Below are 27,693 nucleotides of genomic sequence, written 5' to 3' on the forward strand. Positions count from 1 at the left end.
TTGTGTTGAGCAATCTTTAACAACATGAGATGGGCAGGGGGCTCTTTCTAGAAAGTCAGCGAAACTAGTCCAGAGGCTAAAGCCAGTGCTCTGAATTGCTCATGCAATGTTTTTTTAATGTGCTACAAATAATAGACGTGTTTTCCTTGCCCAGGTTTGTAAAGATTAGCTCCAAACATTCCAATGCTTTATCCCAAGCTAGAATGGGATAAAGGGTCATCCCAAGTGCAAATCCAAATGTTTCATTGAGGGTGTGAACTCAGCACATCTTAAGGATATCCTTTTAATGCCAAGAGTTGCAAACCCTGCTCCTTTGCAACTCTGAACACACTTTAATGTCCACAGTGAAGTAAAGAACCAGGCTGTCTGGTTCTGCTGCAGAGCACCTCTTTAAGTGCCACTTCCTGAATTGACAACAGGAATCTATTTAATTTCAAAAAGCCAAACAAACTAGGAAAATCACAAATTTCAAGTTCTGAAATGTTTTAATGGTAACAATCTTAAGGGGCCTATTTGCCAGAACATTCCAAAGCACTTACCCCATGCCTGTATAACCCACCCCTTTTCTACCTGTCACCTTCCTTACTGAACATTTTCTTTGCACACCCTCTGTGTATCCCCCCTTCCAAAGCGTTTGACTGAGTTGGGTGTCAATCCCCATTACGCATTTGTCACCGCACGCTTCTTCCACGAGCTCCGTGAGCATTAAAACTCGGGCTGACAGTCAGCCTTCACCTTCCCAGATGTACCTTCTGCAAGGGAAGAATGAAACTGAACAGTCCATTCTGACCTACTCCAGGCACCTACGTCAGAAACGGAGTATCTGGCATTAGCCACTGACAGCTCTGAACTTTTCCAACAAACGTAATGTTGTCATGCACAAAGGCAGGCAGATGAAAAACATGTTATTGTCTTTTAAGTAAGGGCTAAAGTTCCCTGAGCTCCTATTAGGTGAATAAAAGTAGGTAGTGTTCTAAAGGAACTGGGCAGAGTTCCTATCACTAACCTATTCGTCACCAAGTTATGAAAGCAAAGGCCACTCCAGCCTCAAGAGAAAGCCTTTTGATTTCAGAAGACAGGGAGATCTGTTGTCCTGAAAAGTTAAACGAAAAGAGCTAAAAGCTCTTTTAAAATTTAGATTCGTATCTGCACAAAGAGGTGGCAATCAAACACCTGTCTGGTCATGCCTCTTAATTAAAACAGTTCCCAGACAGTGAAAGAAAAAGGCCTCTGTCTCTTCTCAGTGAGGCAGAAATTCACCTACAGTTTTAACAAACTCCAGGATAGATCCACTGTCAGATTTCCTTCTGACTTCGGAGTTGTGTTAAACTACTTGGAAAATGTATTTTACTTTCCTTTGCAAATTACCTGAACTTCTGACTCCTTGAAGCAGTTGCAGTGTTCCCACCTAGCTGTGGCCTGTCTGACTGAGGTGTGGCACAGCCAGGAACACCAAATTCCCAGCTGGGCACTAAACCTTCCCGTGGTGAAGCACCAACATTTGTCACCGCACGCTGCGGTGTTGAAGCACCACAGCTCCCAGTCCCAAGTAAGTCCATAGTGCACTTTTAAAAAGTCTGACAAATGGCATTTAGTAAAGAAGTTTTTCATCCAAATCACTCAAGGATAAAAGTGCAGCGCTCAGCCCAAAAGCGGTGAAAGGAGGAGTATGCAATCACAACAGTTTGCCAGTAGTTACGCATTTTGATAAGAGAGCCCAGTCCTTAAGCAGATTGATTTCTTATCTAAGGAGAAACCAATTGCAGTTATATAATCATCAAAGTATTCTTAAAATGAATGTGTCCTACCTGAGACCAGCTGCACATCAGAAAGTTTCAGCTTAGAAGGAGGTCTTGTTGACTGACACATTTTGCCTTCCTGAGAACGCCCTTTAACAAACAATGTGAACAGCTCTGTTTATCACACAAACATGTGGTTGTGCATCGCTACAAACTATTTCAGTAAGCTACAGCATTATTTTATCCTAAAAATTACTCTCATTTTTTATGGGGAAACTCATGAGACGTTCCATATGACAGAAAATCGTGACAACCACAACTGAAATTTAACTAGTGTTAAAATACATCTTGCTATAAAAAAAGAAGTTGCTATTAAAAAAAAAGAAGGAAAATAAATTTATTAGCTTTATTTATTTTATCCCTTTTGGTTCTCAAAGCTACAGAGCCATGCTAGAAGTGACTTACCACCTGTTAAAGTACATATGGTTTGCATATCCTTACTCCATCAGTGATCCACACTGCAAAGGAACTCAAGGTCTAGAAGCAATAGTTTTCCTCTGCCTTTTCTTGAGGATGCATTCCTTTGCATGTGCAGATTCAGGCACAGTGCAAAGCAGTGCAGAATTAGAATATAAAAGACAATCTTGCTCTTGCCACAAAGACCACATCTTCATATAGGAAAGTTGTCAACATATTCTCCGTATGAAAATATTTTTAAAACAGTACAAAACAAACAAAAAAAAAAGTTTAAAACAATGCTTTAAAAAACCAAACCATGATCCAGACAGCCACTCTGCATGGATACAGCCAGCTATTCCCAGCTTAACTGCTCTGTTCTCTTTCCACATTGATATATGTGAGCAGCTCTGGCAGCGGAATTATTGGATTGCTCAAGACCTGTGCTGAAACAATGCTGTGTGGGGATTCAAACAGCTTCAGCAGCAGCCATTTTAAATCACTGAGTTATTTGGTTTATTTAACCTGAAATAGAAATACAACTGCCCAGAACACCTGAGACTGATTTTTATAAATAGTTGACATTTTTAACAATTAGGTAAGAAGTGCATAGATGAATACATTCAGTTATAAAAATAAAAGCATAGTTACACAAATAAATTATAGTGAAAAGAAAATTACCATATATCTGCTTTAGGATGGACTGCTTGCTGGTTTTTATGGCTGAGCTGGTTTTGTTTACAGATTTCAGATTTTTACATGAAGGAACTGATTTCAGAGGGCTATGGTTCAGCTGCTTCTTCCAAGCAACCTGAATGAAGAAGGCAGCTGCCTCTTGTCTCCATTTGTCTTCATCTTCCTTGCAGTGCCGCTTCGCACTAAGGAGCTGAAACAACTCCTGTCTTAGCTGGTAACTAGAGAGCAGAAAAGAGAAGAGCACTTGTTTTAGGTGACCTGTTTTAACTTCCGTGCTTTCCACGCATCAGTTCACATGGTGGATTACATGAGTAACTGGGAAAACAGAACTCCCACTGATGTGCTAAGTCACTTGGATGAGAAATGTTTGTTCAGAAGAAAAAGTAGGAGTTGGGTTCAATTTTGGATGCATCCATTATTTCACACAGATAGTAAAGATCTGGCATTACAGGCATCAAAAGTTGCAGAGCTTCAACATCAGCTGATCAGCTGCTTTATAAATAGAAAATCATCAGAAGATAAAACTATAAATATTTATGGTAACAGTATAATCAGTACCGCTTCCTCATTTTCACTATATTCACAGCTTAGTAACACCAGACTTTCTCCTGTGCCTCAGCACCTCATGTCCTCAGTCAATCAGTGCACGAGACAAACCAAATCTGCCTCCTGTGGGTTCCACCGCACATTTCCTCCGCAGAAAACTGAGCTGCTCTCCACCCTCCTCTGAAGATGCTCCCCTCACCTTGTTTCCAGCAATCTGTGTTTTTTCACTTCCCTTGAAAGGCTCCCTGTCTTCTGACCCAGCCTTGCCCCAGCTGCTTTGATCTCACACACAGCCACATCCCTCTGCGAGTGGCAGCAGCAGATTATGTGTCCCTCGCACCCCGGTGGCAAACGACACCGGCAGCAAGGAGCTGTTTGGGGAGGTAAGCACTCAATCGGATATCGGCCTTTCACACTCACAAGTCAATTAACTGGCTTAGCAATTAACTCTGAATCCTCCCAGTCCAAACCTGTCACAAATGAGCATTGAGTAGCACTTGTAAAATATTAATTATAAGTGTTTGGGAACAGGCCAAAACACATTGATCATCATCCCCTCCGGCATTCTAAAAGGCTTCTGCTGGATGCCCTGGGAAAGCAAAGGAGGAAGGAGAAAGAGAGAAAGAGGTGATTTTTTTCTGTTGCTCCCTCTGCAACAAGTTCTAAATTAAAACAAAAGACAACAAGCCAAATACAAATTGTTTAAATATATGTTCTAAGCCAATGAACTACATAATTCAAACAAAGCAGCAGCCATATACAAAAAACGAGTACATAAAAGCACAATATAATGCCTAAGGGGGATGATATGCTCCATTACAGCCCAAATAATTTTAAACTTCCAATAAGCTTAGTAAATTACCTCTGTGAAATTTGCTGGGTGAGACAAATATATTTAATCTTAATTTAGTGAAGCTTCAGAATTCAGGCATGTACTGTTATGCAGCTCATTGAAGTACATAAATGCAGGCAGCAACTACATCTTGTCAGGGCCCGCATGTTGTGAAGCATGGTATGAATTCAGAGCAGGAGTATTATTGAGACAGAGGGAAAAAATGATCCAGTCTTCTTAAATAATATGCCACTTTTAACTTTTCAACGGGGTAAGAGAGGAAAAGAAAGTGAAGAGAGTGCATAGTTGCAGTGGCTTGCTAACATGACTTGAACTAAGGATGGGTTAAGTGAATACTTCACTGCAGAAAAAACAATTGGGGGACTGTTTTATACTGGAGCAGAAAAGAATACTAAGCTACTCTCTTGGAATTCAGTAATTACTACCAGATGCCTTTGCTGATACATGAAATGACCCATTCACGGTCACTGCACCTTTGCACCCAGCTGTGATTTCCAGTTTGCAGAGAACTTCTGGTAGTTTTTAGCAACAAGAAAACGACTGTGAGGTTCTGACACTGAGAAGATGTAGGCAGTTATCTGTACAGCAAGTGCTCCATATAGTTTTAATTCAGCTCGCTTGTAACAGATCATTCTGATCCTAGTGAGAAAAAAAGGAGAATGGGAGCAAGTTTGATACAATATGAATCTGGCATGGTGCCTTAAAATACACCTGATGCTTGGTCAACAAAACTACTGCACATAAAAGAAAAGTGGAATATCCACGTGCAGAACAACAAAGCTAGCAAGTGGTATTCTCACTCCTTGTTACAGAAGCTCTAATCTCAAAAACTACTGCTGGCCAAAGTATGCACATAGCAATAATATATTTTAAAAATACAGCTTGACTCCAGCGGGAGAACAACAGTGACAGCAACCAACTTATTCCAGCTTCTGTCAGCTTCCTGTGGGCCCTGGAGCATGGTACAGGCCCTGGTGCCCCCCAGGAGGGAGAACAGACACAGAATGTGAAAGCCTCACTGAGCAGGATAAGCAATTAACCTTTGGCAAGCCATACACCTTAGAATATACACTTTTGAGGAGTGCATTTATAAAGTTTGCAGATTTGGGAATTGAAACATTCTCCTGAGAACAGCAAGTATAATACACTTAAGTAAACCAGTACCACTCTGCTGTTGTGTTTGCTTTCAATAAGTAAATCAAGACTATAAAATTTGCAGAGTGAGACAAATGCATTTAATTCTGATTTAGAGAAATTCCAGAACTCAAGCATGTACTTCTACATGTTTCTAATGCAGAATTAAACAATAAAATAGTATAATTTTACTGCTGTCTACTAGTACATGCTATTTACCATGTGCAAGTTTGGAACAAAAGCAAACACTGTGGAAGAACTGCCAAACTAATGCCTCCTGCAGCCTTGCAGAATTTAAGATCTTTGTTAGTGTTCTATGAGCTCTTGCAAACAGAACAAAGATATTTGCTTTTCAACATGAAGTATTTAAACAACAAATGTAACTTAATATTTAATCCCCGCAATTTCCAAAATGCAAAGTGTTAGTAAGAGCATGCACTTCTTGGAGAGCACACATGCCACCCCTGCTTCAGCAGGTGCACAGTTTTGAAAGGCCTATCCAAAATCTGTAGTGTGAACGGAATGCAGATTTCTGTGCAGGTAATGCAGCTTAATTCATGGCTTTTCATCCCAGTTCTTGTGGGGAAATTTGCACAAGCACTCACTACACGTGGTTCTGCTTTGTCTCAAAGCCACGGCACGTGCCTGCCCCTCTGTAAGGATTTTAAACTGGTGTTCAGTGAAAGCAGCAGAGCCAGCAGCAGCATCACTTGCAGATCCACCCTCCTAACCTACTCCTGGCTTCCTTTAGCCTTTGGTATCCAAGTGATTTGAACCCATAGGACAAGAACTTGGGATCTACATCAGAAAAGGAGGCCAAGGAGCAAGCAGCAGAGAGAGCAGAAGTGGTGGAACCCTGGGAGAAAAAGTGGCTGCTTTGCCTCACAGTTCAGAGGAAAATGGCATGGAGCCACAGAACCACAGCGTGGTTCGGGTTGGAAGGGATTTTTAAAGACCATCTCATCCACCTTCCCTGCCACGGCCAGGGACATCTTCAACTCAGAGTCCCTCAGAGAAACTGTTAAACTAGGGAGAGATCTGGAAAGAATATTAGCAAATGTATGAAATTTATAGTTTTCTGCATCCAGTAAAATCAAAGAAAGTTTAAATAAAAACAAGAAATAAGAATAATTTGCATATTATATACTTCCCTTACATACTCTTCCTGCCTGCTTTGATAAGAAATTAAATATTAAGGAGCATGTACTTGTAGAATGACTGCATTTCTGAGGCTGAAACTCATACATTCATGAAAGCAGGACAATGCTGTGGAAAGCATTCTTCTGTAGAGCAGTTGTTCCTGCTTAATCAAGGTATTCAAGCTACCTTCAAGTTTTGTCAATGAACACTCAATGCTCCCAAACATTCCATGGTTTGGTTATCTGGTTAAATGTTAGGTCAGAGCACAATTTCATGTATTTAGGCAAATCCTGATTTGCACTCTCTAAAGAAATATCAGAGCTTGAAATAGAAGTTTAACTATTTCTCTGATTATTAAAAGTCATCACTTACCTCACACTTTTTTTATGAACTTACTTATGTAATTCTACACCACTGGAACCCGCTTGCCCTTGTGTGGAGGCACGTTATTAACTGCCTCCTTTAGCACTGGCAACATTGCAGGTAAAATAAAGCACATTGCCAACAAGCCTAATTTCATTTACAGCTACTCCTATCTCACTCTTGTCCAGCCACTGAAACAGTAACCTTACCTTCTCCACGTCCTCTGTATGACCGTGGCAGCGTAGTTCTTCTTTCGAAAAAGCTCTTTCCTTTTCCTTTCTTTTTCTATGATCTGCATTCGAATCTCTAAAGGGATTAGTTCAATATTTGTGCTTTGCCATGGAACAGAACATAACTGATCATCTGCATTCCTGGATCCAATTATGCCTGTTTTTTCCAAGTTCAAACCGTCATCAGAAGCAGAACATGCTATTGGGTTTCTTGGCACAGTCCTGGTAGGTTCTGCCTCAGCATACAATAATGAAGAGGTCTTTTTTGCTATTTCATTGTTTCCCACTTTGACAGTTTGTTCTACAGCATGCAGGCTGTCATTTCTGGTGCTTACAAACACTGTTTTGGCACTTCCTGGTCTACTAGAACCAGCTGGTGAACATCTCTTATCATTTACCTCTTTATTTCTGGCTTTCTGTGGGTGCCTTTTGCCTTTGGAAGAAGCTTCACCCAGCTTTGAGTTTTGTGCCATTGCACCGGTACAAGCGACACCGCAGAAGAACACAGCCCTTCCTTCACCGTGGTCCCTCTTGCCAGAGGGAGGCTGACTTGGATCCTTCAGCCTCTCCCCAGCACTGGCAGTCCTGCAGGCAGAAGCAGAAAGCCTCCTGCTCCTCCGAGCACAGGCATCCGTTGTGTCAGCAGCATGTTCCTTGTGCTTTTCTCCGTCCGGCTCCGCAGCAGCTGCAACCTGAGGTTTCACTTCAGCTTTCGTTCCCTCGTTTGCTTTGCCACAGTGGAAATGGACACAACTTGACTTGCTTTTGGTGTGTTTCCTCAATGAATCTTTAGACAGAGAAATTGAAAACAAATTCAATCTCTCACCCAGCAAAACGTAATTTACATCTCTGATTTTTTTGTTAAGTTATCTTTGGGGCACACTAGGATTCACTTAAATGAACAAGAAAATGCAAGCAGGAAGAATCAGAAGAGGACATGATTGCCTGTCACAGTAGAGTCCCAAACACCTTCATTTGCTTCATGTTTTACAAATGGTTTTCTTTCTAACATTACATTAGAGTTAGATGCCTGAAAAAGTCCTGCTCTATCCATGCTGTATCCTGGCACAGGATAACCCACTGACCCAGGAAACCCGAAGCACTTGGCTTCTCAGTACTTTCCTTGACATCCTGAATGAAATTATGAAGTCGTTCCTATTTCTCCCTTGCTGCTGTGTGATCACTGCTTCTAAATACTCTGCTGAGGGTGACTTGGAAGCCAGACTGGAGTGCAAAACTGAAAATTCCCCATCTTCCATCCACCTTCCATTCTGCTTGGAAATTAACAGAAGAATGAAAAAATAGACCAGAGAGGATGAGACGTAACAGACAGGATGTTACAGGGTAGGTAGGAGGGGAAAAAAGAAAAGAAAGAGATCTTTGATATACTGTCATTCCAGAAAATCATCTGGATCATCCAAAACCTAATGAAATTATGCTATATTTGTAATGTCTTAACAGGCATTTTGACTGAATAACCAGATCATAAAACACCCAACAACTGAATCACAGTTTTCACGACCCAAAGGGTCTAAATTTATATTTAATTCCAATAAAATGACCAATGAAGTCCATTAAGGTTTCGGTCACAAGAGGATCAATTAAAACACCTAATGAGAATTGACTATACAACTTCATGGTTTGATCCTCATTGCATCAACTTTCCTGGCATCACTTCAGTAACAAGAGAGAACGCATACCTAGCAAAGGCATAGCATTCTTTCAAACACCAGTTGGATTGAGCGAGAGGACAAATCCAGCTTAAAAACCAGAGTTACAATTTCTCCATTTACATTCTTCATGTGCACCACAGATATGTCAAATATCTGTAATCTTATTTTCTCTGAATGGTGCAACTAATAGAACAATTGCCCTCAGCCTGTTTTCACATATTCTAGGTATTTTTATAGACACCGTAAGACACTGTACTGGTGTTTTTCCCTACTCCACCCAGAGTAAAAGAATCTGTATCTAACTCTACCCTGCTGCACAAATTGCTCAAGTGATGAAATAATATGAAATCACAGAAAGACAAAAGGGGTTCTATATATAAAATGCTCCCAAGAAGAGGACAGAGCAGATAAACAGCACAATTTAAAAAGAACACAAACCTTGCCTGATCTTATGGCCTTCGCTCTGAGGCTCTGCTGACAGACAGCTCTCCTTTGGGGTCCCTTTCTCATGACCAGCTTTAGGTGAACCTCTGCTGTTTCTCCCTGGCTGGATCTGTGAAGCATTGAGGGACAGAAGCCTCTTGCTCTGCGTGTCAGCTGCTTTGCTGGGTAACCTTGGGACACTGGTGGCCTTCTCCCGATTTGCAGGACTCTGTTGTACCTGAAACTTGCTTTGTTCCACGTTCTGCATCCCTTTCTGCAGCTTGGCTTCTTTCCTCTTACTTTCCTCTTCACGTTTCCTGCAATTACAGTCCATACCGTAAGAATTTTGAAGATTAAATCTTGGGAGCACGTATCTAACTTGAACACACTCCTCTCTAAAAATCTGACGCTGCCACAACAAATCCTTGATTTGACATTTTTTTTGGTGAGAAAAGGACACATATTGCACAGAAATGTCTTAACTTGATCCAAAACAACAACTGACTTGCAGCTACAGCCTGATGAAGGTTAAGTCCCTGTCAGCCAGCTGCCCATTCAGTTTGCAGTTGTTTTGACTGATCATAAAAGACTCACTTATTGAAAATAACTAAATTCAGGGAGTTTTATAAATATACAAAAATTAAAACCAGGATTTTAAAAAGAATCACGACACTAATAACTGTGTTTGTAATGACTAGTGAGTAATATTTTCATGTGAGTAGTAATGCAATGCACTGTATTTGAAAAGGAAAAATATTTAACAAAAGACACAATATCTTTGAAAATTACTTTTTCGTACTTAAATGTGTCAATTAGTACAGACAATTCTAAACCAACTTTGAACTAGCTATTGGTACTAACTTGCTGCTATGTATTTGTCATTGGTGGATAATTAATTTTACAGAAACATTATATGTCATATAAATTACAAATACTGATAATATGAGATGTGAATTAAAAACTTGTGTGCACGCAGTATGCCAATTACAATGGCAACATTTGGATTTCCAAAATAAAATAAGTCATGCATCTCTTAATGGAGCAGCCATAAAAGGGAATTCTGGACAAACTTAGGGAAGGTGCATCCATTGAATAAAATTTTGCAGCCCATTTTGAAATATAATGGGCCGTCGCTGTACTTCATCTTTTAAATGAAAATCTCCTACCAAGCAGAATAAACCCAATAGCACACGGCAAATGTTACACACCTACTCCCACTGAATTCGTTTTTATAAATTAAGCCCTGGTTGTTGGATGAAGTGACACTTTTCCTGTTGGAACGGACAGGCGGTAAATGCCGTATCATGTAGCTGCCTGGTATTTTAACTTGCTTCCAGTGCTCCAACACAGTGTGCAGACTGTTGCCACATCACCTCCCAGCATGGCGTGTGACAGGTGAGTTATGCAGCACGCCAGCCCCAGTTCCTGTGAGTGGTGTCACTGCCAGCGCGTGTCACTGCAGCGCGAGCTGCCAGCGAGAAGCCCTAACTTTATCTGTCAGTGCTATCTTATCAACTATTCTCTGCAGAAGAAGCTGATTGAACTCTGCACCTGAAAAGCTGCTAATTGATCTAAAAAAATACACTCCTAACAGCCTGGGATTCAGTATTCCCTCTGGAATGAAAAAAAAGGGGCTGCTTTCCATTAATATTGGCATTCCACAACCGGACTATGCGGGGATGTTGGGACTGTGTACAGTATGGATCTCACTGCCATTACTGTGCCTTTTGAGCTGATAAATCAGATCTTGCTATTCACAGAATAGTAATTTTCTATTCTTCACAAGAATAGGCAGCCTGTTGCCAATGTCCTCTTTTCAGGGTATTAGAAAAGCAAGTGTGAGATGGGCTGTGTGATACACAATCAAGCTGGAGTGACCTGCGCTCCTCTGATGAACAGATCAACTCCAAACAATAACTTCAGCAACATACCAGTTGTAAAGTTATTGAAATGAGACAGGACCAGAAACCAAGAAGTAAAAAGTGTTTTTTTCTTTAAAGGTCTTATCGGTGTGCTGATTTTTCAGATTAAACTGAAGACAGAATAAAGGGAAGGGATTTCAAAGTTCCCTATTCATAAAGCATCATCAGAATTGTCACAGTACAGCTTAGTTGAATAATAGGCTCCTGAATACATATGACCTTCCCCTTGTGTTTTGCTTTATTTAATCAGAAATTCAGTTTGTATTATAGTGAAGGATCTCTTTGAAATTAAAATTTCTAAGTTTTACTATTGTCCAATTTGAGAGGCTAGGTTTCATGAACAAATGAAGGAAGTAGACAAGATTCTAACTTCACGTTCTAACTTCAAACTCTCAGTCCTTCTCAGGAGGTTCTGGTGAACCCAAAAAGATCCAAATTTGGGCTCTCAAGTTAGACAGCTCAACAGTGGTAACAGAGCTGGCAGGCCAACATTTTCCATTGTAAATGCAACACAATTTTGTCCTGAATGGTCATAAGACTGTATTTTGTTCAAAAGTGAAAGAACGAAAACTGTGCCTTTAGCAGATGGAAAGGAACAGTTTCACCCTTACAGGCACATTTGTGAAGACACAGAGATGTTTTGAATTTTTAATTCTGCTAAAATGAATTCAACATTTTCTATTCTGTTAAGAATAGAAACTTAACTTTTTTATCTACACGTTGAAGGATATTTTAAAGGAGAGCGTTTTTAAAGTTATCCTTGCAAAAAAACCCCAAAAGCTTACTTAAAAAATCTCAACTGAAAATAGATCTCCAGGTATGATTCTATTACTGGTAGAGCTTTCTCTGGACTATGAGCAGTTATATTTCATGTTGTATAAGCAGCATCTCCTGCTACACAATCTAGCATGATGATTATTTTCAAAAGAATGATACCACTGACTCATGATGCATTCAGATTTTGATCTATAACTATCTTTTAAACTGATAGTCCTTAATAAAAATGTTAAGACAACAGTAATTTTCTGTCCAGTGTTCCTATGTTGATGGGTCTTCCTGAATGCATAGAGCAGTCTGTTAGTTCTTACCTAAGTACCTATTTTTTCCTCAGTCATTTCTTGTATGTACTTTACCACCATTCTGATTTCTAATTTAGTCTTCAATGTGCTTACAATCTTCGGCATCTTGGTGCTATTTTCAAATTCAAATTTACTTCTTAAATGAAAATACAAATTCATGATAGATTTATATGAAATTCTCATCAATATACACTTCCAGTTTAAAGGAGGCAAACGAGGAACTTCCCATGAGGAGGTATGAAGGATTCAGGCAAGTCTGAATGACAGCTACTGTTTCTCCATGGCCACAAAACTTGTTATTCAGACACAAAAGAAAATTGAGTTGGTTTGATGTAATTTCTTCAGAAGTGTAAAAAGAATCCCACAGAACAGTTCAGTCTACTTAGCATCTCTCATGGACCAACTGTTTCTTTAGTCTTCCTTTCCAATGAGTATGTTTTCAATGGTTTTTTGTGATACCTACCTCACATCCTTTGTCAGTTCTTATTTAGCTCCTCGGCTTGTTTAGCTTTATCATTGCATGTTCTTATTACTGTCAATTTTAGTAATTACATCAAATTTCCAATATGTGCTTTCCCTTTTCAGGTTGCTGAAGAGCTCATTATTTTCTCTGTTTCCACACTCCCCTATCTTTTCTCAGCATGCAGGGCTAACCACAAGTCTTCTGAAAAACCTCATAATCTACTTGTACTCCCTTGGCATGAGAACATTTTTCTAAATCTACTGAAGGCTGTTTAATTGAACTGCTTATTTTCTTCCTGTTCTTCTCTTCCTAAATATCATGAGCTACTTACTTTCATCCATTTCCCTTTCACATCCACATTCTCAATCAGTTTCCTTCAACTGTCCAGAATGAAAAACAGAGGTATGGATTCAGGAACTCATCCTGAGAAATTGAAAGGGGAGGTGAACAAATGAGGAATGAGTTCTGCAGCCCTTTCAAAATTCAATACATTGGAAATTACTTTTCTCTGAATATGTTTTAAACACCTAAATATTGTTTTCTTAAATACCTGGTTTTGCAATAAGTAAACCAAAATCCTCTTTCAAAGTCTGGAAGGGATCTCAGGAAGTCAGCAAGGCTAACAGGCTGCTCAAAACAGGATCAGATTGGGCGGCTCAGGTTTTTATCCAATTATGTCTTGAAAAACTTTATGGACAGAGACCATACAACCTCTTTGGGTTGTTCTATTGGTTGATTGTCCCAATGGTGAAAGAATGACTCTTTATTTCCGGACAAAATCTCTTGTCTCAACTTCTGCCTGTTAAAAGTCTCATAGAGACCAGAAACACTGACCAGACTACAGTTCCTCAGATTTCTTTTTTTTGGCCATTTTTGAAGCTGGGTGCAACATTTTCTTTCCTCCCATCATAGGGGACTCTCCCTAGTCTCTGTGATCTTTCAAAGACATTGGAAAGTGACCTCATAATGTGCATGTGGTTTGCCCTTCATCAAACTTCACTTTATGAAATACAATTTCTTTGGTATAGGAAAAACATGGGAGATGATGTTTGTATAGAGATATTTCATAGCCTTTCAATACAGTGAATGTAATTTTACCAGAAAATAAAATAATACAGGTATGAGATGCTGGGTGACTTTTTGTTACTGTGGGGAAAAAAAAACCAAAAAAAACCCCCAAAAAAACCCAAAAAAAAAAAACCAACAAAAAAACCCAAACAAACAAAAAAAAAAAACCCTATCTAAACTCAAGTAGATTTAGGAGTGAGTTATCTTAGAGAGACTCTCTAAAGTAACATATTACAAGGCAAATTTAAATATCTACACTGAAATATTTAGGGACAGGGTGTGTGTCTTCAGTCTAGGAGTTCACCATCATTCTGGATCCCCACATAATGTCTCCTTTTATCTGGAGACCAGATTTTTAAACACCAGTAGGGATAATAGTTTTCTGTATGCAGGAACACCCTGGCCAATTTTAGCTGTGGAATGCACAGATGGGTACGCAGAATGATGACAACATAATGTCCCCTTCAGTTTATTACAGACCATAAAATTGCAATTAAATAAAATTTGTTATGTGACAACCTGATTTGCTTGTACACTCCAATTGTACTGTAATTCTCTTTTTATGGTATTTGGTACACAGACTTTGTTTCTATTGTCTTCAAACAAATCAACAACAGCTAAGTAAGTTTCAGAAACTACACCAAAAACTCACAAAGGAAAACTATTATAAAAATACCCCCAAATTTCCATAAGACAATTCTTTTCCATTTAATCTTCTAGATGGTGGATCAGAGATTTTTCTAAAAATGATTGTCATCACACAGGATAAAACTACCTCATTTGGTAAAGTCAGTTGTGACCACACAGCAATAAGCAGAGCTCTGCACATCAAAAAGAAATATTTTTCAAGGCAGCTCCTCCATGCATAGTTTTGACTTACACTGATTTCAGCAGAAAAGGCAAACAGTAGGAGAGCTACAGGTTACAACTTCAGGACTTGGAGATGTGAGTAAGAGATGAGTTATCTGGTATTTCTAGCTTTGGTTCTTCCTGGGGAACAATAATTGCTTTATAGTAGCAGCAATCAAACCCAATGAAGGTCTGACTGGCCAATTATGCAGAACATCAAACTACCATGTTTGATACAGAATGGAGTGCAGCTGAATTTGTCTGTGATATACAGATGCAGCAAAAATACCCCTAGGTGCAATAATTATGTTGTAGTTTTTTTCATGATCTCTCTTTATCAAAATAATACTCCCAAATTATGCAGAAATCTTTTCAGACTGTTATGTTTTTTTCATTTCAGAATCAGATTTCTTCAAGAGAAACGAGGTGCTAATTTCATACGAAAAATTTAAGGATAAACTCCAAGGAAGCAATGTATTGTGATAATCATTTATGTACCTTCTGATTTTAGAATTTCACCACTGTGCTACCATTACCACATTTAAATTGGGCAGAAACTCAGCCAGAACCTACACATCTTGCTGACAATAATTTGAATTCCATATGTTAGTTAGCTGCAATCCAATATAACCAATTCATAGGAACGCTCTAATTCAAGACCAGAAAATATAAGTGCAGAGAATAATAAGGCCCAAAATGAAGTTGCAAATAGAAACCAGGAGTCCAGCTTGCTAGAGAAACATTAGGTTAAGACTTACTAAACCAGGCTTTCCCTGGTTTGTTTTTGTTTGTTTTTTCCTCAGCTACTGATTAATTTCTGTTTAAAACTGATATCAAGACTTGATAGGCAAATAATGATTTTCACTACCCTAAAGTAAAAAATGTTTTCCAAGCCATTTTATCATGCAGGATATCAGGCAAAGATTCATGGACACTAACATGCTATTTCCTCAGCTTTTGGTATTGTGCCTTGCTATGGTATATTATACAAAATTCGTTATTTAAACTGGGATTATATGGAAGATAAGTTCCATCTGTATATGGTTATATGGAAGTTACATACTTCCTTTAGTTTCATTATTTTACCAAGAGGAACAAAAGCTGATGAGCAACAGATAAAATCATACACGGATAAATACAAACTTACAACAAATGTCTATGTGCTGGAGTAGGTTTCAAGTCTCAGACTTACTTGGCAGCAGCATCTTTTCTCAGCTGTTCATGTTTCATTAAAAGATTCTTCCTCTCTTGAAAAGCCTTTCTAACTTTGTATCCTTTGTAGACAGCCTGAATTTTGAAAGCAGCAATATCCTGAATGGCAGCTATAGACAAAGCCCCATGTTCTAACATGAACTGAATCACTTCGTGGTGTTCACCAAGCAAGGCATAATCAAGTGGAGTATATCTAAAAAAAAAAAACCAAAAACCACAACAATTACTATTGATCTAGAATTCTAGCTATAATGTTTCTTCACCGTCATTTCATAATAAAGCAACTTCTAGCATGAAAACAGATTAAGCACTGTTTCAGTAGGCTGTTCTTCTCATCTTTTTAGGCATTATTTTGCTACCTTATTCATTCTACACACTGTGGTTATGCTTACAGCTTATTTTGGTCTCCTAATATGGAAAGGGGGAGAGGTGGACCTGAAGTGTTTGGACTAAATCTCCCAAAGCCCCATCCACAGCATTAACTGCCTTAGGAAAGCAGTCTTTAAAATGTGTAATTGAAGTTCTCATTTAGAAATATATAAAAAAAGTAAGTTATAACATTTTTGTGTTATTTCCATATGCATTTTAGCTCTAGAAATCTACCATCAAATCTGGCTTAGCTTCTATGACATTGACTGAAGACACTATGACTGACAGAGCAGCAGGATTAGATCCATATTGAAGGATAATATCTTTTTTAAAGCACTAGGAAAACTTAGGTCTGTTTTCAAACAGACACAGGTGTTCAAAATATTAAATTGCTTTGGGTTTTAATGGTAGCAAAGACACCTAGGCCTTTTTCAAAATAATTCCCAAATTTCCCACTGTCTACATGGGAGCAAAATCTATCTCCCTCACCAACACTGAAACTTCAGGGAAAGACATTTAGTGACTGAAAATTATCAGTCACAAAGCATAATCAAGACCATGCAACATAAGATTATCCAACAGCAAGTGTCAATGCATGTGATTGTGAAAATTAGGGCTCTTGCTGATGGTAACTTGCTGGGACACAGTGCTGGTAAGCAAAGAAAAACAGACAGAAAGCACAATTGGACCTGCCACAGAGCAATGGTTTGATGGAAGGATAAACAGTATCTGAACTGAAGTGTCTGCAGGAATAAAGACAGTGACATAACATGAAAATTTGGATGTCAAGGTGTGCTGCTGATAGCATTTAAAGAGATACAGATTTTTGATAATCCAGAAATGGGAACTTCAGAAGGAACATTATATCAGAAAAACACATTTTTAAAGTATTCTTAATTTTGAATACTTTAAAGACACAAAAGATACTAAAGTAAACTTTATGAAGTTTACTTTAGCAGTCATGAAAATCCATGTTTTTAAACGTAGATTCTCTAACTCCATCTGAGCTACCTTTGAAAGTAAAAAAATCACTTAAATCAACTCTGAAGAAGGGTTTTTATGACTGGACATTTACATACACTCCTCTGTTGTGTCAGTTCAAAGCTTGATGTAAATTTCCTTTTCCCTTGGTTCTCTCTAAAGCAGATAGCTTTTAAATCAAGCTGGCTTCACAGGGAAACACATGAAGACATCAGCCATCAGCTGTTATAGGCAATTTAACATGAAGGTGGTCAAGCAGCAGCTTGATGCACCCAGGACATTAAGCTGGATTACAAAATAAATTTGCAAAGAACAACAAACCAAATACCCTCCAGATTAGCACTTGATCACATATCTGGCAAGCAAATGAAATTAAAAAATTTCAAAATTCTTGATGCAATCTCAGCTCTATCTTTTCTCTAATCTTTTAGTTATAACCACTATGCTTGAATTTTAACTGGTATCTCATACTACACTTTAAGAAAGTAAAGAAGGAAAGCTTTTTTTCCTATAGGAATATTTGGGGAAAAATAAAAAGCCACTAGGTAGTGAAATTGTTACTGATTAAAAACCAATTTCATCCAATTACAGGTGAACCATATTCATGAGGTTATTCTTCCTCTCTCTTACAACACTCAGCTTGATTTTCCACTTCCCAAACTTCCAATCTGTTAACAATAACACAAAGTTTGTAGATATTTATTAAGATGCAAGTATGCAATTTTTATATGTATTTTAGGATAATTATATTTAAAGATTGATCCATCTAGAAATACTGGGGATCTCTTTTGTTCTGCACATGCACTAGTGCTTATCAGCAGACATTTGGAATACTACTAGTTATATTTTGAGTAATCTAGATTTACACATTAAATATATATTAATTCCAGAGAGGAAACACAAATATATACTATCTGGATGACTGTGACAAACCACAGCTAAGGTCTTTTCTTGACATTTGAGCATTATGAATACATTTCTACAAAGTAAGGATAACAGCAGTCTCCAATCTGGCAAAATTGTGGCTTTTAATCTTACTCATTAAAAGTAATTTAATTAAAACTGTTTATTCAATTTTCTATCAAAATTACTAAAGAGAGCCTTGACACTACTTAATTAGAAACTAGTTATACTTTCATTTGTGTTTCTCAAGAAAATATAAGAACAGAAAAGGAAGAGGGATCTGAGTGCTTTAGAGTGGAGAATGAAAGAAAAATGATAGGGGAAGAAAGCAATTAAAATGTGAGGTTAAGTACAGAAGTATCAAATTGAAATATGAGGTTGCAAAAGCCTTAAGTTATTTAAAATGCTGAAATATTCAAATGTATATGGCATGCTGTTCATAATCTTATAATTATGAGGAGGTCATCTACTCTAAAAAAGGCATTAGAAATTTCTGCTAATAGTAATTATCTTCATGGTCAGGTGACTAATTCGAACTCCACAACCCAAATCACTTTAAAAAATCTATTATTTATATGTAAATGAAAGACAAAGAAAAGAGATGCAAATGTGCTGTCTCTTTATGATTATAGGAGACTTTTTTTAAAACCAGTCCTTTAGAATACAGGTAACCACCAGGTACCTGGTAATCACCATTTTAAAACATAACATTACATTTCTCCCATTTTCTTTCTTCTTGCTGTATTTGTATCAAATATAAAATTCCAGTCTATTCCAACAGCAGCAGAAATGCCTTTTCATCCTTTGGCCATATGTACCTGCCATCAGCTCCATATAAATGAGAAAGATCCTTAATATTTCCAACAAGACTAGAGTAAGTACTTCCAGAAGGTGGTTCAGAAGTACAAAAGTTGCAATGCCTTAGTTAAAGAAGGGAACTTTCACCTCAGAAAAGCTGCTTACACTGAAGCCCTGGGTTACAGCACTCCTTTGAGATACAAGATGGGGATTCTCTTGCAGCATCTGAACATTTAACATTTAAATGGAAGGCAGCACTTTGGCACAATCACAAAATAACACCTTGAGACAAGCAGTACCTCTCCTCGCTGTTCTCCATGTGATTGGGGAAAGCATCAAAGCCCAGCAGTAACTTTATAGCATCAAGGTAGCCGTTGTTACAGAGCCAGTGCAGGGCAGTTCTGCCCTGTAAAACAATAGAACAGAACAAAAATAAACATTGCCCCCAAACTCCACCACGCCACAATAAAAGTCATAAATCATAGTGTAATTCAATGCTTTTCTGGTCATGAAGAACAAACAGTTCTTCTAAATAAACTTCCTTGTTAAAACAAAAAGGACACAACACTTAAAAAGTGGATTTTTTTTTGACAAGATTTCAACACCAGGGCTTTTTTCACCTAAAACAGATGAAAAGCAACATTAGAAGACTAGCCTTAGAGTTGCTTTCTTTGCAAAAGATGTACAGCATGCTCTGTAGAATTCATAATGAAAACCACATTTCCATTACCTGGAATTATCTATGCCCTACAAGAAATAGCTACAGAAAATTTCAATAAATTGGGTGAAGCTCTTTTGACTGACGAGGTTCTGCTGACTTCTGAGAAATTATGTCATATAACAAAGAAATCTGTTATAGCTTGCACAATTATTCTGGCTCCTAATTACAATTACTGCCTGAATAATGGCACAAAAGAACAAATAAACCAATCAGGTTCTCTTTTTTTTTTTTTACCTGGAAGAATGATACATATGTGGGTACTTAATATGGACAAGCAATTGAAGCACTTATTGTGCAATCTCACTTGCAGTACCTTACTTTCTTACTTGCTCTCTCTCTCTATTCTGGAGAACAGACTAAAATCACATTCCCATGTCAGCAGTTAATAAGGAATTATAGAAGAAACCAAATCATTAATATGACTCCTCATATGATCACACTTCGATAAGGAAAACCCAAAAGTGATCTGGAAAAATACCAATCTTCAATTCATGCTACATGTTAAAATATTACTTTTCTTTCAAGATTTTAGAAGGAAATAGGGGAAATGACATCAGGATGCATTTCCTTTTGTGACAAACAGCAGCACAGATGTTTCTATGTCCTGGAAGAAAAGGAAAATGTTTTGATTTATGGTTATTCTAAAGTTAATGATATACCTCAGTGAATAATAACAACATACCTCTTTATCCTGAATATTTGGGTCTGCATTGTTTTCCAGCAACACTACCATGCAGTTAATGTAGCCTCCATAAGCAGCACACTGCAGAGGTGTTCTGCCTGCATAGTCCTGCACATTGGGGTTGATTTTATTTTCTATCAGGATTTGGCACACATCAGCATTTCCTCCCAGGGCTGCCCAATGAAGGGGTGAATGCCCATCCTGGTCAACCAAATCTACTCTTGCTCCTCCTGTAAAAACAAATACATTTTTGAGCACAAAAAGAAAATACTGTTGAATGCTAAGAAATAGTGAATTTATGTTCAACTAGAAGTTATTGCATAAACTGAAAATTCAGAGAAGTATTTCAGAAAGCAACTTCCATTTTGTTACTCAAATCCTAAAACTTAAATCAAAATTAACAGGGAATGAAATAGTTTCAAAGAGGGTCAGGCATCTAACTTTTTAAAAATCTTCTGACTATCCTCTAATATGCTTTAGAATATCCAGACTTACCAATTGCATATGAAAAACCTATTTTAGTTGTTTCAAGTCTATGAATTTTCAGTAGAACTTTTCTTTCTTAACAACAAAATAACTTCTAAAAATTAAATTTCAGATTAAATGTCTTTTTAAATCTCTAAAGCAGACAAGATAAAATATTCACAATGTAATAATAATTTTTAAAATAAGCTTATTTTTTTAAAATTCAAGAATGCTAAGACTCTCTTATGCAAATAATGTCTCTACATGTTCTTGAAAGATGTAAAAATTCTGTACAAAAGTAAAACTCCACAAATACATGAACTTGAACCAACCAGCAAGAATGACTCTCTATATCATAAAATATTTAATTAAACACAACTCAGATTCCAATAGCCAAACTTCTTGCATCTACAAAAGCAAAATGGCATAGGGAGTGGGGGAAGAGCTTAACAGGAGGTTACAATGTGGCCAGCAGATCATGGAAGGAAGAACACTTTTCAGTAAGAAAGGCTGGTTGATAGAAAACTTGCAAAATTTAGCCTGGATACTTCATCTGTCCATAGGTGGGATAATGTCTGAAGAGGAAGGAGATGTTTCTGGGAGGATAAAATGACAGAATTTTGCTCCTAAGATGCCACTGTTCTTTCACTGTACTTCTTACCCTTCAGGAGATATTTTACAGTTATCTAAAATAGTGTACTATGTTAAATCCTATTTCTGTCTACAAACAAAATACTGCTTTTAAAAACCAGCCATAAGAAAATATTAATGATGTAGGACTTTTGATATCTATCTACATTAAAAAAATAAAGACTCACTTAAAAAGTCTTCAAAGAATCCTAAAAATAGTTTTTCACAAAAGTGAAGAAAGCTTAATTTGGTCCTATTTACTGGGGAAAAAACCAAAGAAACAAAAACAAAAGAAAGAAAGGACTGGCTGGGGGAAGAGTTAGTTTGAGAGACTAGAATGTACTTGCAAAGGCTTGAGCAGAAATGAGCTTTGAAAAGAACAATTCCAATTCTGAAAGTTTTGTATTTAACACTTCTAGCTATTTTTGCACAATACTTTGCACTGATAATCTTTTAGATTCACTAGGGTTATTTCACAAGGGGAACTTACAAACAAAACCTGCTTTACGGAAACAATTTCCTCCCCCGCCTCTTGCTCAGCTGTTCATTTCCCATCCCCACAGGAAGCAGCAGCAGAACTCTTGAACAGGTTTGCAAAGCCCTGAGAGCTGACCTTTAATGAGTGTTTGAATCACTTCCTTGTGGCCCATCTCACAGGCTCGGAAGAGCGGGGTGTGTTTCATCACATCCAGAGCATCTACCTGCGCTTTGTGCTCCAGCAGCAGTTTCACTGTGCTGACGTGGCCAGAAAGGGCGGCAGCGTGTAATGCTGGGAGAATAAAAGTAGCAGGGAAAAAGAAACCACAATACCATGAGCTTTAGAGGTCCACAATAAGAACAGAACAAATAAAAATTAATTACAACCATTTTGCTGGAAAAAGTACTTTTCAACCTCAAGAAACTGAAGAAGTGATGATGTAACAACACTTTCTTGCCATACAAGCAACAAGCTGGAAAACTATTAGCCCTAAAACATGTTTCTAACTTGCACAAATAGAAATTCTACATTTAACACCACCAAGATTGGCTTATAGTGAGGATTTGTGGAAGAATAGCAGCTTCTGAGTAAGAGAACATAACATGATTTACTTCTGCCTCTGCTTTGTGGCATTTCTGAGATTGCTCATCATCAGTGAAAGAAAGCTTTCATTATTTCTTCAACACTTTCCTGAAAATGACTTTTTTCTTTCAAAGTTGTCTCAATTAAAACTAACTTCAGAAAACCACCCAGCTGTTCCTACTCCTCCTTGCCCCCCTCTTTTGTTTCAGAACTACTAGGAGAAAATTTTATATGAAATTATGTAGCAAAACCATCATATTTTGCACAGTATCTCTGTCTCCCTGTTTTCCTCAAGAAAAAGAAAAAGATTGCAGAAAAAACAGATGCTGCTACTTCAGATACTTCAGAACTCAGGTAAAGATGTGGTGTCATGTAACTGGAGTTGCTACTGCCTAACACAACGTCCTGCAGGCACTGTCAGCCAGAGTTGTGGATGACCAGTTCATGGCTCTTTTTGAAGGAAAGAAGAACTGCACACAGCAATGAGATTTCAAACAAATGGAGAAATGGTGGTTTCACTTACAGTTTGACTTCAAAATGCTTTGGGTTATTTCCTACAGTCAGCAGTCAAATCAGACAATATTTAATGCTGCCTTAAATGTAGAATGTATTACAGACAATAAAATCAAAATAATATACAATAAAACCACAAAACAATGTGGTGTATAAGTGTGCATTTAATAAAGTGAATTCATATTCCCCCACGAAATTTCAGAAATATTCATGGTTAGTGAGAACTGAATCTGCTCATGCAAGCAAAATGTGGGGCTGTAAACACTACCTACATGTCCACATTTACTCACTGTTAAGACAGGGTCAGGATCCAGCAGAGGCATTATACAGAAATGCACACCACAAAGACTAGCATTAAAAAGGGGCAGCTTCTTGAACCACAGGCAGAATATAAACGCAGCATTTTTGTATTTGCCAGCTACTGTTTACAACCAGTACAAGCTTTTGAGACAGTAACCCAGCACAACCTGTTACACTAAACGCTGCTAAAACGCTCAGGTTGTTCGTGTTGTCATTGACCCAAATCCAGCAGGTGTGCCTTAAAAGAGCGTCACAAAATAAGCGATAGTAACATTGTGACACGGACTAAGCACTGGGGTCAGAGCCAGAAACACTCTGAGGAATGAAAATTGAAATCATGCCTTTGAGAGGACGCTGATTTAAGTTAAGTGCAGCAGCCTGAAAGCGCAGCAGAGCTCCTGGCGCTCCTGAAAAGTGAGTGCCTGTGCAGCAGCCACTGCGAGTGGGTGGCTATCAGTAGGAACTGGACAAGAATGAGATCCCTGCCGCGTCGTACATTTGGATGGGCCTGGTTTTCATGGTCTGACCTCACAATAAACTCTAGGTTCTGGTTTTTGTCCTGAATCCCTTATGAAACCAAAGGCAGTAAACCACTCCATCAGATGACACATGGGGTGTGTGTAACAATACAATAGAAAAAGAGCTGCTGTGTCAGCTTGGCCAGTTCTTCCCCCCTATCACTCATTCTGACGCAGGCATCTTGTTTCGCACTTTGTGCTCAATATTTTCTTGTAAGCCAAATTTTCTGTGATGGAGTCACGGTGACTGAAGAGATTCTTCAGCCAGCTGGTGACAATGGGCCCTTTGTTCAGCCGACAGACAGAGCCCTCTCCATTGTGCGCAGTGACGGCAGAGCTATAAAGCTGCCCCTGTAATGCTCCTGCAGCGCTGATCTCTGAGAGGAGGGAAATTCCTTTCCCTTGGTGTCATTCTCCTACACAATGCCCAGAGTCTCGATGTTCTAGCAGAGCTCAATGGAGAGCTTGCTCTTTTTCAGTAAATGCAAAAGGCTGCGTTAACGCAACATTACAACCGAGCTGAACTGAGTCCACACACAAAAGTCAGAAAAACACAGCCCTGAACTCTGCTCAGCAACTGTATCCCAGGCACGGAGGCATGTGCGTTATTTTCTATTAGTGCATAGTTTCCTGTCCGAACGCAACGCTGCTTTTCCCTCACGAATACTTGGGAATGATTAAAGCCCTTTGGGAAGAAAAAAAAAATAAATAAAAAAAAAAAATCACAGAGTGATTTACTGGTGGGCTTCCTTTTCTGTTTCGAGCTCGCTATAATAAAGCCCATGCTATGCACTCGCTGGCACAGCGGTGCAGCTCGGGCTGCTCGGCAGCACAGCTCCCCACTTCCAGACTGCTCCTGCGCTCTACACAGCGGCGCTCTCAAGCAAATGGAAAATCCATTCATTTCCTTGGATTAAAAGCCCTACAAGGAAACCGAGATTAAAAAGGTGATTACATATCACCTCTAGGAAAGGTTTAAGACCGAAAGATAATAAACCCAACCACCTGAATTATTCAAGCATGAAATCCACACCTGAGTAATTTCAGAAACACAGCATGTGATTACCGATTACTGCCTTGCAAAGAAAAAAACCCTTTGTAAGGAGGTTTGCACAGTAACAACAACATTGCTGCACCTTAAGGAAACAAATCCTGAGTGCTATTTGAAAGGGAACTGTCATGAAGTAGCAAGTGTAGGTGAGACTGATAAAAGATGAAATAAGACTAAAATTGTAGAATATTTAGTTTGTACTGTCATCAAACACGAAGACTGAGATTTTATTTGTTGCACTATTTCCTACACTCAAAAATTTCAAACTATCACAATTTGGAAAGACTGATGTATTTAGTGTGTGTTACACAGCAAGAAAAACAAGAATTTAGATATTTAACGGGAATTTTATGTTAATTGCAAATTGCTTTTTGTTAAGATCAAGCATATCACCAAAGGAAACTTTAAAAATTCAATACTGATGCACACTAAGTTTCAAATCCTGAACCACACAACCCTGACATCTATATTTTGCACTTCTAACTCTGTGACTGTATCTGGCATTGGGTAGTTCCTGATCTCTCTACACACAATTTATCCTGAAGCCCTGCTATAAAACCCCTCCAAATTTATACCAAATATATCCACATTCTCCAGATTTTTCATTCAGATGGCATCAGCATACTATACAACTAAACTACTTTTCCTAAATTTCCAATGCTGCTGAATACATAAACACTCCAACATCTGTCTCTCTCACCTGTCACAACTGTTATTCTGTTTTTGTTGAAAGCACTACATAGGTACAATATTTCTACAATTTTTTTTTTTTTCCTTAAAGGAGATAAATTATTAGTTACTACAGGAAATTCTGTATTTCATTACTTGCACACTTGAATGCTGAAGTACTGTGTTGCCTACTTTTGTTTCAGGCAGATAACAGGATGATAAATTTGGGGGATATCAAGTTCAATCCCTTGTTTGGACAACAGAAGTGCAATAGATCTCATCTTTATTTCACTATCTTTAAAAATAACTATGGAACGATTTTCATGATAATTTAGCTACTTCAGTGGTTAGTTTGCTCCATATTGTTTCAAAGTATTTGTGTACTGTCAAATACGTTTTTGAACAGGCATTTTCAGGAAAAGCTTTTCATGCAACTATGTTTCATGTTATTAAAATTACAGAACAGCTCTTCCTTTCACAGGATTACAGAACTAACTAAATAGCATTGCAGTACATTTCTTCTTTCTACATTTCAAATGAACTGTTCCAATCTGTGCAGAAAAGGTTTCCCACAATAAGGCAAAGAACTGACTGACGCATATAATTACGATAATGCAAAAATGTTTTTAGGATTGAAGTACACATTCAGAAAAACTTTAATACAGATTCTACCAATGTTTCCACTTGGTGGAAATCACACAGATTGGAAACATGCAGTGGCTCTTTACTGTAAAGCATCTTACCTGTGCCGGCATATTTGTCTGTCATGTTGATATCAATATCCAATTTTAAAGTCAGCATAGTCCTAATGACATCATCACTGCCTTTGCCAGCTGCCCACATGAAGGAGGTTCTTCCCTCAAGATCTGAGTCATCTTTTACAGAAGGATGTTTCAAAAATACTTCAACTGTTTCCTGAAAAGACATACTGTTGAAATTAACATTAAAAGGACTCTACAACAACAAGGAACCATTGTCTCATGTAGCTGCTTATGAAGTAAATCAAAGCTTCATTTTTCCTTTTATGTTCATAAAGAGTAACCACTCAACAGGAACTCCATATCTTCTGCTTTGCCTTTTCCTTTGCCAATGATCATAGTGCATCCTTATCTATGAGTTTAACACTGTCATTTAACACTTTTTTCTTTTCAGTGTCAAATACGATGTGTTTGTCACAAGGAAGCAGAAGACACCACAGTCTCTGTGAAGAAAGCGATGGGAAAAATATCCTGGGTTTATCCAAACATGACTGTAATACTGTGATGGGAAATATACAGAACCCTTTAGGTTGGAAAAGACCCCTGAGATCATTGAGTCCAACCTATGACCCCACACCACCATGTCAACCAGACCATGGCACTGAGTGCCAAATCCAATCTTTCCTTAAACACCTACAGGGACAGTGACTGCACCACCTCCCTGGGCAGCCCATTCCAACATTCCATCAGCCTTTCTGTGAAGAAACTCCTTCTGATGTCCAACCTAAACCTGAAAACAATGTTTTTTCAAAATATTTTCCCAATATATTTTTTTCTCTCCAATTATAACTGCACATGCAAATATTTTACTTAGCCTTTCTCTACTATTTTGACTGTTAAAGAAAAAAGGGGGTCAACATAGACATATTTCCTCATGTTTAATAACATCATCAGGTTGCTAATTACTGAAATACTATATTTCAGAATATATTAAGGAAATCTTTACACCTGAGTCCATTCTTTCCACTGTAACTGTTAAACTAAAATCTGAAATCAAGGAAAAAATAATTATTTCTTTAAATGCTGTGTTTGTGTTAAGCTGTCATCAAACAAGTCCACTTGTTTAACCTGCTGCCAGATTCTTAATGAGTCACCCAGGAAAGGAAGGGAGAGAAAATCATAACTATTAGAAAACGACTAAAAAGGAAGATTTTCCCTTTTCTATCTAATGCCTTAAAAGGCCATGTATGTAACAGCTGGGAAACATCTGATATGAGTCACTGGTAGGCTAGCCAATAAAAACCTGAAAAAAACCACCAGGTTTCATTATTTTGCTTAATATTTATATTTTATTATTAATACTATCTTAGCCTTTCCTCTATGTGACCCCACAATAGCTCTATCCCTACTCTTGGCAGGACAAGAATTTCCTGGCTATAATGAACAAAATTATTTTAATCATGAAGGTGTTTGAATGCCTAAGTACCAT

General features: G+C 38.1%; 1 protein-coding gene across 8 annotated transcripts in view; it reads right to left on the reverse strand.

Moving 5' to 3' along the window:
- INVS (inversin) overlaps positions 1 to 27,693 on the reverse strand; it is an 83,151-nt gene continuing 55,458 nt past the window's right edge. For 6 of the 8 annotated variants that reach the window (XM_038126079.1, XM_038126072.1, XM_038126100.1 and 3 more), the window contains 10 exons: positions 26,250 to 26,421; positions 22,009 to 22,164; positions 20,301 to 20,530; positions 19,197 to 19,303; positions 15,827 to 16,039; positions 9,269 to 9,570; positions 7,137 to 7,944; positions 2,877 to 3,109; positions 1,809 to 1,889; positions 1 to 1,481 (listed from right to left, as the gene is read on the reverse strand). In XM_038126079.1, coding sequence (XP_037982007.1) covers positions 1,348 to 1,481; positions 1,809 to 1,889; positions 2,877 to 3,109; positions 7,137 to 7,944; positions 9,269 to 9,570; positions 15,827 to 16,039; positions 19,197 to 19,303; positions 20,301 to 20,530; positions 22,009 to 22,164; positions 26,250 to 26,421 — 2,436 coding nt within the window. In that variant the 3' untranslated portion in view covers positions 1 to 1,347. The remainder of the gene's footprint in view (positions 1,482 to 1,808; positions 1,890 to 2,876; positions 3,110 to 7,136; positions 7,945 to 9,268; positions 9,571 to 15,826; positions 16,040 to 19,196; positions 19,304 to 20,300; positions 20,531 to 22,008; positions 22,165 to 26,249; positions 26,422 to 27,693) is intronic. The other 2 variants (XM_038126064.1, XM_038126088.1) reach the window with 2 other exon arrangements.

This window comes from Motacilla alba, chromosome 2 (assembly GCF_015832195.1).
Source record: "Motacilla alba alba isolate MOTALB_02 chromosome 2, Motacilla_alba_V1.0_pri, whole genome shotgun sequence".
NCBI lineage: Eukaryota > Metazoa > Chordata > Aves > Passeriformes > Motacillidae > Motacilla > Motacilla alba.